The sequence below is a fragment of the Pteropus alecto genome, unplaced genomic scaffold (assembly GCF_000325575.1).
Source record: "Pteropus alecto unplaced genomic scaffold, ASM32557v1 scaffold91, whole genome shotgun sequence".
NCBI classification, from domain to species: Eukaryota; Metazoa; Chordata; class Mammalia; order Chiroptera; family Pteropodidae; genus Pteropus; species Pteropus alecto.
Genome location: NW_006431910.1, coordinates 591308 through 603048, shown reverse-complemented (window position 1 = coordinate 603048; position 11741 = coordinate 591308). Strand labels below are relative to the sequence as shown.

General features: G+C 47.5%; 1 protein-coding gene across 2 annotated transcripts in view; it reads right to left on the bottom strand.

The window, feature by feature from the left end:
- Positions 1-1137: 1137 nt before the first annotated feature.
- Positions 1138-11741, bottom strand: part of SERPING1 (serpin family G member 1) — a 10824-nt gene continuing 220 nt past the window's right edge. The window contains exons 2-8 of one of the 2 annotated variants that reach the window (XM_006906002.2): positions 11250-11324; positions 9165-9744; positions 7555-7689; positions 5857-6060; positions 5529-5668; positions 2543-2762; positions 1138-1623 (exon numbers count right to left, since the gene is read on the bottom strand). In XM_006906002.2, the coding sequence (XP_006906064.1) occupies positions 1370-1623; positions 2543-2762; positions 5529-5668; positions 5857-6060; positions 7555-7689; positions 9165-9744; positions 11250-11300 (1584 nt within the window). In that variant the 5' untranslated portion in view covers positions 11301-11324 and the 3' untranslated portion in view covers positions 1138-1369. Of the gene's footprint in view, positions 1624-2542; positions 2763-5528; positions 5669-5856; positions 6061-7554; positions 7690-9164; positions 9745-11249; positions 11409-11741 lie in introns of those variants that run through there. The other variant, XM_025040941.1, reaches the window with a different exon arrangement.

Below are 11741 nucleotides of genomic sequence, written 5' to 3'. Positions count from 1 at the left end.
CTGTATACTTAATAAAAATAAATACAAGACAGACATAGTGGATGGAGAAAAGGGGACAAATAGAGACGGAGTTGAGACAAAAATGGGATTAGGAGAAAGAGAAAGAGAAAGATAGAAGGCTAAGAGGCAGAGCATCAGCGAGTCTATGAGAATAAACTAGAAATGAGATAGCACATATTATGAGACATCTTCAGAGATGACAAGAAAGAACGCTCTGCTCTGGGTTAAAAATCTATCTTCCTCTCTGTCTCAAGCTGTAGGTTTTGAAGGCAGGTGCTAGTTTGTCATCTTTACATCCCCTGCACTTAGCATAGTGCAGACTGATGGGCACTATGTTTGTTGAACAACTCAAGAAAATATGAAGAAAAGGCAGGATTTTTAAGATGGAAGAGCAGAGAGACACAGCATGGCCAGGAGCTTAGAATCACCGAGATGTGCTTTTGAACCCCAGTCCTGCCATTTCCTAACTGCATGACTCTGAGTCTTAGCCTCTGAGTCGCGCATTTACCATATAAAGTTGTGAGGAGGAATGTCTGCGAAGCTCTTGACAGACCGCCTGTGTAAGTTCCCAATGGCGTCAGCTACCGTTATTACCGTTGTCCCAGACAAATAAGGGGGATAGTGACGGTGATAAACGGATTGCATGAATAGCCTCCAATTAATGACTCTGCCCTGTAACTCTCCAGCGCTTTTCAACTCCAAACTCCAGGTCTGGCCATGTGACTTGCTTGCTTTGGCTGATGGGAAACTTGATGCAAACAGAGGTGCAGAGGTGTGAAAACGATGGCCCGTTTCTGACTCCCTCCTTGGAATTCTGCCACTGCCGGCGAGCCTGCTGGAGGGATGCAGATGTGGAGAACAGCCAAGGTGTCTCACCTGAGGCCGCGCTGTAGGTTAGTCTTCCCTCAACTATCACCCTGCCAACTACTGCAGGTGTGTAAGCAAGCCTGAGAAAGATCCACCGGGTCCAGCCCGGATCTGTAAAACCATTTTGCCAACCTGAGGCTTAAGTGAAACGAGCGATTCTCGTTTGAAGCCACTAGTCTGGAGAGCTTATTACGAGGCAATAGCTGGCTGACATGGGGACATGGTGGTCCTTGTCCTTCAAGACTGAAAGGCAAATGAAAGAGAAAGTCATGGTCTGCCAGGTTTTATTTGTAGTTTAGTGAACTCAAACCAGAGAAAGCTGCAAAAAGTGGTTTGGAGCGTCATAGGGAAGGGATGCCAGAAGCAGGTCCCTTCGCCAGAACCCGAGGGAGCCCTCCAGGTGAAGGACAGAAGACACCAGAGGTGGGAGGTGGCCGGGGGCAAGTCCAGGCAGGTGGCGGCAGGGCTGTCACTGGGAGAGCTGAGGCCCGAGGGGAAGGTCTCAGGCCCTGGGATCATACACCCGCCCCATGAAGACAGGGAACTTGTGCTGCTGGTCCCAGAGCAGGAAGAGGAAGGGCTGCTGCACTTCAAAGACCAACAGAGTACGGGCCACAGAGATGGCTGAGGCCGCCGCCGCCTCCACCCCTGTCTCCGTCAGCTCCAGCACGGTCTGGTGCTTCATCGCAGACACCTGAAGATCTTGGTCCTCTGTCAGCCCGCACAGGTTGAGGTCGTAAGAAAAGTCAAAGAATTCTAGGGCATGACCAGAGAAAAACAATGAGTCAAAGGCTGGCACAAAACCCTCAGCTCCTGAATTTTCTGGGTCGGTCCCCAGTCCCAGTACTCTCTTCTTCCTCCCCCTTGCTTATCAAAAAAAAAAAAAATAGATCACGCCTTCTGGTCCAGTTCATGGGATGCTCTGTCAGTGGGCCCATCGTCATCCTAACCACCACTTTCTCTCAACTGGGGAGAGGCCTTGCCTCCACCTGCCCCCCGCAAAATCCTGAAAAATAATGTCACTGCTTCCTTGTCAACCAAACACGTGGAAGTGAGGTATTATATCAGAAAGAGGACCCGTGTTACCAAATGAGGTCACATGCAAAGGTGTGATGTCATATACTAGGAAACAAGATCATCTATTAGGAGGTCAAGTTCTTTAACAGAAAATGAAGTGATATATCTGGACATGAAATCAAAGATCAGGAAGCGAGGCCAAAGGTTAGGGAATGGAGTTTCTGTAGCCTCTCCTAAATTCAGAAGCCTCGAGACCCTCTTGTCCAGATTACTTCTTGCATATTGCGTGGGGTGGTTGAGTGTCATGAAACGTCTGCGGGGGCAGCAGCATCCAAGGCTCACCTTAGTCACCTGTCCCAGTGTCTCCATCACAATGATCCACAGTGGAAACAGTTGAGAGACCTGGAGATCTGGACTGGGGTTCGGGCTCACTTCTAACTTAGCTCAAAGGACCTTGGTTAAGTCGTGTAAACTTTCTGAGTCATTTCCTTAATGATCTAATGGGATAAAAGCACCTGCCCCTCTAACTCATAGGATTGAGGGACAACCTGAAATTATAAAAGTTAAAAACACTCAGAGTGCTAACTGCATTTTAGGGACCCCCCCACCCTTTTCTCCTCTGATGATCTGGGAGCAACCCCGAGCTGCCGGGGCTCACCCAGTTTCTCCATGACTGCCAACATGTCCTGGTTGGTCTTCACTTTGATGCGGGGCATCATCAGAAGAGTGGGCTGGAACTTGGCCATCTCCAGCTTCCTCATGATGGCCTTGAAGACTTGTGGGCTGAGAGCCTCTTCCATGTCTTCGAGACGGTGTTTTACACTCTGGGGCACCAAGATCACCAAGCTCAGGTTGTTGGAGAGCTGCAGCTGCCCCACCTGGAGAACAAGAAGTGAACCTTATCAGTCTTCCTATCTGCTGGGTCCCAAGGCTGATCTTCAGCCCGCTGCTGGAGTCTGTACGACTTCAACAAGCAGCAGACAGACCTAGGCTCCCAGGCTTTGCCACGAAACGGGGATGCCAGCTCGGGGAACAGTGCTGGTCTGACTCTGCGCTGGTGATTTGCAGAAGGATGAACACACGTTTCTGATCATGCGGGCCAAGGATCACACCCCGACTCTGCTACTGACGAGCTATGTAATACAGGCAAGTGACGTGATGTCTCCGAGTCCTGTTCCTTCCCTCTCAAGTGTGTTATGCATAAAAAATATAACGTGCATAAGATATCACCAGTTACCAGGTCAGTCCTTTTAAAGACGTATGGCTCCTTGCTGCCTATGAGATTAAGTATAAATATAAATCTCTTAGTGTGGCATTCAAGATTGTGTACAAGCTGATTCCAGCTTACTTTTCCAGTTGGCTGTTAGAAGGACTTTCACTGACGGCCAGACAAAAGTGAGAACTGCAGGACCCGTGGGTCTAATATAGGGGTTCTCAACCAAGGGTGAATTTGGCCCCCAAGGGTGGATATTTGGCAGTATCTGGAGACATTTCGGTTGTCACATTTGGGACAGGAGAGGGGGCTCACGGTGCTACTGGTGGGTAGAAGTCAGGGATGATGCTAAATCCTACAATGCCCAGGACAGCACCCCATGACAAAGTATTATCAAACTCGAAATGTCAACAGTGCCAAGGCTGAGAAACCTTAGACAATATAGGGTGTGCTCATCTGGGCAGTCTGCATTCTTCAAGCCCTGCATATGGACCTTTAATCTCTAGCAAGGGAGTACCATATATGGTCTTGAATTTCTAAGGCAGTAACCTCAGCATCCCTGAATTGATAAATCTAATCCCCTTAGTTGGGTAAATACTCAAGTCCCAGGAAGACTTAGAATTAAGTATAAGGACAAAGTGAACCAACTCTGTAATATTAACACCAGATGATAAATTCAGGATAATCTGTGTTTATTATTTAAAATAGTGTTTATAGTTTTAAAGAGACTCAGACATGCTAGTTTTATGCTTTTAAGCGAAAAGGTGTAGCATAATTTCACTAACTTTGAGGATGGCGTTGAGATGTTGAATGAAAGTCGATTTATTCTTTAATTTTCAGTTTACAATTAGGCTTTAGGTGCTAGGAAGATATAGCGAAGCAGGATTGTAATTCTGCCCCGTCAGGTATATGACATACTTAAAAAAATCAAGTATATTAAATTTGTAAAGTATACATATAAACGCGAAATGCTTTGGGGAATATTAATTAACCATATTTGTAAATGAAACAAATGGTTTCAAGTTTAATCTGTTCAAAGCAGCTTAGAGAATAAACAAAATTGTGTTTATATAAAATTATAAATAATGTAATAAATTTGCTTAAAATTAAAAAGCTTAAGTAAGATTTTGATTTTGAACTTATAACATTAAAACATTAAATCAACGATCCATTTAAAATCCAAGGAACTGTTTTTTGGGCTCCTTTGGCACCAAAAAGACTTCACGCTGATACCCTCCCCCCATATACAACGAGTTAGAGCGATGGCTGGACCGTGCCATATATATTCACTTTCCTCTGCCTTATACATATGCTATTCTGGTTTTGTTAAATAGTTATGAATGGTCAAATTCATTGAATAGGGCTGGATGACTGGGTGGAAATGTGCATGAAAGGGCAAAAGTAACTTCCTTCATGAAGTCTTTCCAGCCACTCATGTTAGCACCCTTCACTGAATTCATTCATTTATTCAGCAAACCTATAATGAGCACTTCTTATATGTGGCATTGTCTAGGCACTGGGGACAATGTGGTATAAACAAGACAGGTAAGGTCTCTCTGTTCCCAAGCAGAGAGATAATATCTCAGAGAGACAGAGAATATTGTAATCAAATAAGCAAATAACATCATTTCAGATAGCAATAAATACCACAAACACAACAAAATGGGGTGATGTTACAAGGTGAGGAGGGGGTTACTTTAAGGAGGGGGAAGTCCCCTCCACCAAAGTGACCTCTGAGCTGACACCTGGAAGAACAGAAGTAACAAGTTATGTGAAAACCTGAGCGAAGAACGCTGTGGGCAGAGGGGAAGCTAAGGACACCTCCCAAAGTGGACACAAACCTGGCATGTCAGCCTGGAACTAAGTCCCTGGGTGTCTCCCATTGTTTCCTATCTCATTGGTCTGTGTCTTGCTGACCTAACGAGGCAGAAATATCTGACGTAAGACAGTTTACTAACTAGAATCCTCTGGGCTCCCGATTCTGTCTTCCCTCCCCACCCGCCCACTGAAATTAGACGGTTCAATTTCTGCTAAGAAACGTAAGCCATTTAAGACATGCACACACACATGCTTACCACGTGCTGGCACACACAGATATACCTATACGCGTGTACACAAACATATGCATGCTGCACAGGCGTGCACACATCAGATGCGCTGCATAGAAACGTGACTCACTTTTTGCTACTCAGTGCAGTAGAGATGAATGAAGAAACTTTAGAATCCTGCTTTCCAGCCTAACATAAACAATGCCTGCCTCGGCCAAGGCTGGAGAGGGGGGAAGGGAAAAAGACAGGGTGGAAATACAGAGGGAAGGAAGAGAAATGATGAATTAGTAAGGGTACACCCTAAACTGATGGAACCACAGCAGAAACGAAATCAGGACACACAAGAGGCTCTGAAACAGGAGTGGGAAGAGCCCAGAACCTACCTTGGCTTTCAGAGTCGGGTCAGTGAAATGGGCCACCGGGTACTTTTTGCTAATCATCATGGGCACTTTTATCTCAGAGGATTTGAGGTAAAAGCGCTCCTTCTTAGTTTTTGTGGGATCAAATGTTATCTTCCATTTGGCTGGAGGAAAGAGAGAGGGGGAGGGTTAGTCTAACGCAGGTGGGGAAAGGATGAAAAGCTAAAATCCCTGTTAGCAAGGGCTGGGGTGGGTACAATGGGATCCAGCTGTGGAGCTTGGGTGGGCTCTGAAGCCAGCGGAGGAGGAAGGACTCAGGATGGGCAGGTGACCTGGTCCAGGGCCCCCTTACCATTCAGGTAGATCGTGTTGAGGAGGATGAGGCGAGTGTCGGAGGGCAGGCTACTTAGAATCTGGCCAATCTTTTGGTTAGTCTTCTCTGCCACCCAGGTGTTGATGAGCTTCAGGTTTTCATTGCTGTCATTTCCCAGGACTCTGGGGCTGCTGCCATATAACCTCTGAGAGGCATGCACAAAGGCATCCCTTATGGCCAGGTCTGGGGGGTGGAGGGTGGGCAGGTAAAAAAAGGAGGCAAGAGTCCCCTGAACACCCTCTCCCCTTCGCTCTTTGTGCTCACTCAGCGTAGCATGTCGGAGTAGGGGGCCAGCCCACTCTTCTTACAATGAGGCCCAAAGCCAGCAAACCCTGAACTTGGAGCAGAACTCATTCTAAGGCTTTGCTGCTTCTGCTTGCCATGTGACCATGGCTCGGCAAGATAACTCTTTGAGATCTGAACTTCTGTTAGCCTGTCGTTTTCCTTCTCGTTCCTTAATTCAAGGGGGAGCAGAGTCCGCTTTCTGGTCTCGGGGAAAGTTTGTAACAAGACTTCCTGGCTTTTGCTCTCCAAAGCCCATGTCCGCTAAGGAAAATAGTGTTTGAAAGAGAAACAAACATTTCCTGGACTAAACAACTAATATTGAATACAGTTGTATTTTCCACCAACCTAGCAAGACAGAGGATAAAGCTGATTTATAGCAAGAAAGTAAATGCAACATTACTTGAACACCTCTGAGCCATATTTTCCCATCTCTAAAAAGAGGGTTTTAGTGGTAAACACACAATAGAATATACAGATGTCAAATTATAATGTACACCTGAAAATTATATAATTGTATTAAGCAATGTTACCCCAATAAACTTAATTTAAAAAAAGAGGATTTTTTTTTAGACACGGTAGGATTAGGTGAGTTTTCTTTCTTGCTTTCTCTTTGCTTTTCTATATTTTTCTCAGTTTCTACAAAGAATGAGTATTACTTCTATAAGTCAAACAAAGGACAGAAAAAAATTCTCCTTTATTTAAAGAGGGGGTCAGACGAGATCTATAGTTTTCAAATCTTATTAAATAGCAGAACTGTGTTTGCAAATAAAGTCATATCTGAAGCCCACAATATAAAAGGGCTCTGGTTGAGGCTGGTATGAATTCCGAGCCCATGTGGCTCCATCTCCCGCTCACAGGAAGTGGTACCCCACCTTACTCAACCACCCTGATCCCCCAACTCCCATCATGACTCCCAAAGCAGCTCTGCCGAACCCTAGGGCTCTGGGGAACAAAATTTGAAACCAATTATATTAGATCATTTTGTTCTTATTACCTACTTAATAATCTAACACATGTAAATGACAAAAAATTGATATAATACAAAAAAAGCACAAAGACTAGGAACCCCAAGATTCCCCTGACTCATGTTAGCTAACATCTGTTTGTTTGTTTGTTTGTTTGCTTCTATAAGCTATCTAGCCCTATCTGTTCAGGAACTCTTATTCTAAACAGAGTTGATGAATGCAAATGATTTGCCCCAACTCTCCCCAGGGGAACTACCCAGCTCCTGGAGCCACTCCATAAGTCTGCTGAGGCCCTCACTTGCTCTGCAGTCCATCTGCGATGTTCCAGCTCTAACATTCTCTCTGTCCTCTTTCCTCAATGCTGGGTCCCCTTCAGAATCCCCTCAGGACCCTGCTCAGCAGCTGCCACCCTTCCCCGGGCACTCACCTGGGCTGTGGAAGATCTGAGAGGCTGAGGTGAAGCCTTTGGATGTGAAGGCCTGCAAGGCCTGGTGGACGCAGGCAAAGTCCGTCGGGTAGGAGAGGGTGGTCTCCAGGTTTGTCTTGGTGCTGTTCCCAGCCCCTAAACAAAGAGTAGAGATGAGGGCCACCTGCAGGAGGTGTGGGGGCCCACCATTCAAAACCACTTTTGAGGGACCGAGCTGGAATGGGGGGTTGTCGCCTGCTATGGAAGGGATGACACATCACCACAGCTGAAAGCATGGTTTCGCAAGACAATGCGTATGTCAGAAAGAGAGGGGTGGGGAATTATAAATAATCAGTTAAGCTTTTCTAGAGCTTTGAATATTCTCCTCCCATTTTTCTACCTAAGTTTTATTCCACTCATCATTCAAAGCCTGGTCAATCACTGCCTGTTCGACATAGTATTATTTAGTTGGTTTGAGTTTACGAAATGTTCATCCTATAGGCAGAAACACTAGATCACTATTAAGAGGAGACATCAGACAGAGCATCATAAATGAGGATGGATGTTCAATACTTCAGTTATTCATTATTAAATACTTATTGTACACATCTTTGTGCAGCAATAGATAAAATTTATTGAGTACTTACTTGGTTCCAGGCATTAAAGTGTTTCTCTCCTATTATGTCATTGAATCACAATAATCTTTCTCCATAAGGACAATTACTATCCCCACTGTGCAGATGAGAAACAGGTTTTAAGCGATTAAGTAGCCTACTCATTGAAGATCACATAGTTAATTAGTGGAGGATGGAGACAGGATTCAATCGGCATCTTCTGGGCAATAAGGAAATTAACCGAAACCAACCAACTGAAATGTGCCCCCCCCAGGGGACATTTGGAAATGTCTGAAGACACTTTGGTTGTCATAACTTGGGAGGTATGGCGGGGCAGGGGGGTGCTACCAGGATGTAGTGGGTAGAGGCTAAGGATATTAGGATTCCAGGACTCCAGAGGGAAGGCTCTCATAGTATCTCTAGTAGCCTTCCTGGAATTTCTCCCTTGGAGTGATGGCTCTGTCTCCACTGCTTGTAGCAATTTGTTTGTGCCTATTCTAGGGTAATTACCCCTTGGGACTTGACATTGATCCCTCAGGAAGTCATAGGAAGTAACATTTTTGACCTCCCACCAAGCCAGGCATTGGGCTACTATCTGCTTCATTTTCTTAGGTAAATACAACCGGCTCCATTTTACACGTGAAGCCTCAGGCTCAGAGAAGTTAAGTGACCTGCCCGAGGTCACACAGCAAGGAAGCAACATTATCACAAGGCTTCTCTTTGGTTTCGTCTCTTTTATCACCTTACCTTGAACCATGGTTGGTTCTTGTTTTATATGGCACCTTGTTTTATATGTTCTTGTCTAGTCCGTAGGGTTTTATAAGCAATAGTACCTATTAAATCATCATTAAATGAATGTTCAAGAATAGAAAGATTATGCATCCCCCCCGCCCCCAAAATAATGTGGCCCATTTTCACAGCTTCCTCACTGAAGTACAGCTGTGTAGGTGTCTGAGCTGGGGACCCTCACAGGAGGGCCCAACACACAACCTGGAGAGAACTTGGTCAGGTTCTTACCAAGCAGGATCTGCGTGAGCAGGCTGGCGAGGCTGAAAGGGGAGAAGGCCATGTTGGCCTCGACCTTCTTCACTGCCGAGAAGGCATGGTAGAGCTTCACTGAGAAATCTACCAAAGCCTCCCCCAACAAGGTCTCTGCTGAACGACTCTCTGACTCAGAGCAGAAAGTGACAGGCTCCGGGCACGGGGGCCCAGTAGTGGGTGCGGTGGTTGGCTGGATAGGTTGCGTGGTGGTTTTGGCTCTTAGGATGGTTGAGTTGGTTGTCGGCATGGCGGAAGAGCCCACAGTGTTTTGAGTGAGTAGATTCTCGGAGATCTCTTTCTCTGAGATGTTTTCTTTGATTTCCCCTGGCAGGGTCTTTGGGTCTGTGATGTTGTGGCTGGTGCCATCCTCGGAGATCTCTTTCTCTGAGATGTTTTCTTTGATTTCTCCTGGCAGGGTTTTTGGGTCTGTGATGTTGTGGCTGGTGCCATTCTTGGAGATCTCTTTCTCTGAGATGTTTTCTTTGATTTCCTCTGGCAGGGTCTTTGGGTCTGTGATGTTGCGGCTGGCGCCATTCAGACTTGAGGAGACTCTATCCTGCAGTTCAAGAAACTCATTCTTATTTCTCTACAAGGCACAGTCCCCTCAAACACTCAAAGCAAGAGAAGGTAGGATGTGGGCAATTTCCTGTACCTGAGAAATACTTCCTGAAAAAGCCTGGTGGGTTAGGCACCTGCCCTGGAGCCACCACCACTAATTCCTTCAGGACGGGGGTGGGGGGGGTTGCTTCTTAATTGCAGCTAGCAAATTATTACTGGAAAAGCATTCCAGGGGTGCGGTGGGTGGGGGCCGGGATGTTCTCCGCAGAAGATGAAGACCAGGCAGGGCCTCTGATAGTGCTGAGCAATTACTGCTATATAGGAATTAGTTTCCCAAATTTTGGAGCTGAGAGTCCACGGCCATTTACCTATGTTCCTGCATTCACCTGCCTAGTCAGTCCAGTCATTTGAACTTGTGGTCTTTGCCTTACAACAGTGGTTTTTCAGATTGTGGGTTGCAACCATTAGTGGGTATTGAAAATAATTAGCATTCCAGAAAGAAGGAAGGAAGGAAGGAAGGAAGGAAGGAAGGAAGGAAGAAGGAAGAAGGAGGGAGGGAAGAGGGGATGGGAAGAGAGGAGGGGGGAAGGAAGAAATAGTATAGATCAGCGGCTTTTAATCAGAGACAATTTTGGCCCTCAAAGGACATGTGGCAATATCTGTAGGCATTTTTGGTTGTCATAAGGGAGGTATGGGGGGAGGGCGGAGATGCTATTGGCATCTGGCAGGGAGAGACTTGGGATACTGCAAAACATCCTACGATGCACAGGACAGGCCCTCATAACGAGGAATTATCCAGCCCCAAATGTTGGCAGTTCCGGGCTGAGAAACCATGTATTAATCCCATTTTGCTGATCAAAGAAACTGATGCTGAGACATAAGTAAGTGGCCCAAGGTCTCCCAGAAGCCAAAGGAAAAACTAAGAGTCAAAGCTCTGTCTGATTCCAGGTCCCTGCTCATCACTTTCTAAATCTCAAAGGGCACAGACTGCCAACTTCCACACACGTGAACACACCGCCAATGCAAGCATCCACCTTCCCCTGGGCTCCGCCCTCACCCCCGACCTCCCAGACCTCTCACTGGATTAATCCCCATTCAGGCCCAGGTGTGTCTGCGGCCACTTCTCCTGGGGTTTTCACGTGCTCCAGCTCCTCAGGAGAGTCTGCGTTTCAGAGCAGGCAAACCCCTACCCCCCGCAGCTCAGCCTCCACAACCACCGCTCGCTTTTATATCACAAAATACTGGCCATCTCCTTTATTCTCCGCTTTGTAAATCAGCCCAGGTAGGCTCGGAGAAGTGACTTGCTCAAGGCCACCACGGCTGGTGCACGGCGGGCCCGAATTCGAACCTGCGTCACTCTGAGTCTCTGCTCTTTCCACGCTTTCTACCAATGCCGCTGCAAGGATCACACTGGCTGATCCCAAGAGGAGCTCTCCTCACTCTCCAGAGCCTGACGGGTTAATCCTCAGCCTCCCGTCCCCATCCCAGGAAGGGGCCACTCACCCCAGCCAGCAGCAGCAGCAGGAGGGTCAGCGAGGTCAGCCTGGAGGCCATCTGGGCGGCGACGTCAGCCCGGACCTGCGGAGCCAGTCGGCGTCAGGGCCTGCTCTGAGCCCCGGGGCCCAAAGCCCCCACCCTGGGGCCCGCCCCCATTCCATTCCAGGCTTTAGCCCCTCTCTGCGAAGGCCCTCCTCCCCGGCTCCGGGCCACCTCCTCCCCGGCTCCAGGCCACCTCCTCCCCGGCTCCTCCCTCTGTTTTGTTTTCCCCCAAATGCTCCTCTTTCCCGGCACCCGCTGGCCCAGCCTTTCCCGGGACCCTGGCCCTGGTGTCCGTCCATCTGTTCCATTCCGGGGGTTCTGCTCTAGCCAAACAATGAGGCCAGAGGCTTGGGGAGGAGGGGAGGTCCAGAGGGGCCTGGGCACGACAGCCCCAGGAGGGGAGAGGAGAGGTGGAGAGAAGAGGGGGGAGGGGAGGGGTGGGGGGCAGGCAGAAGT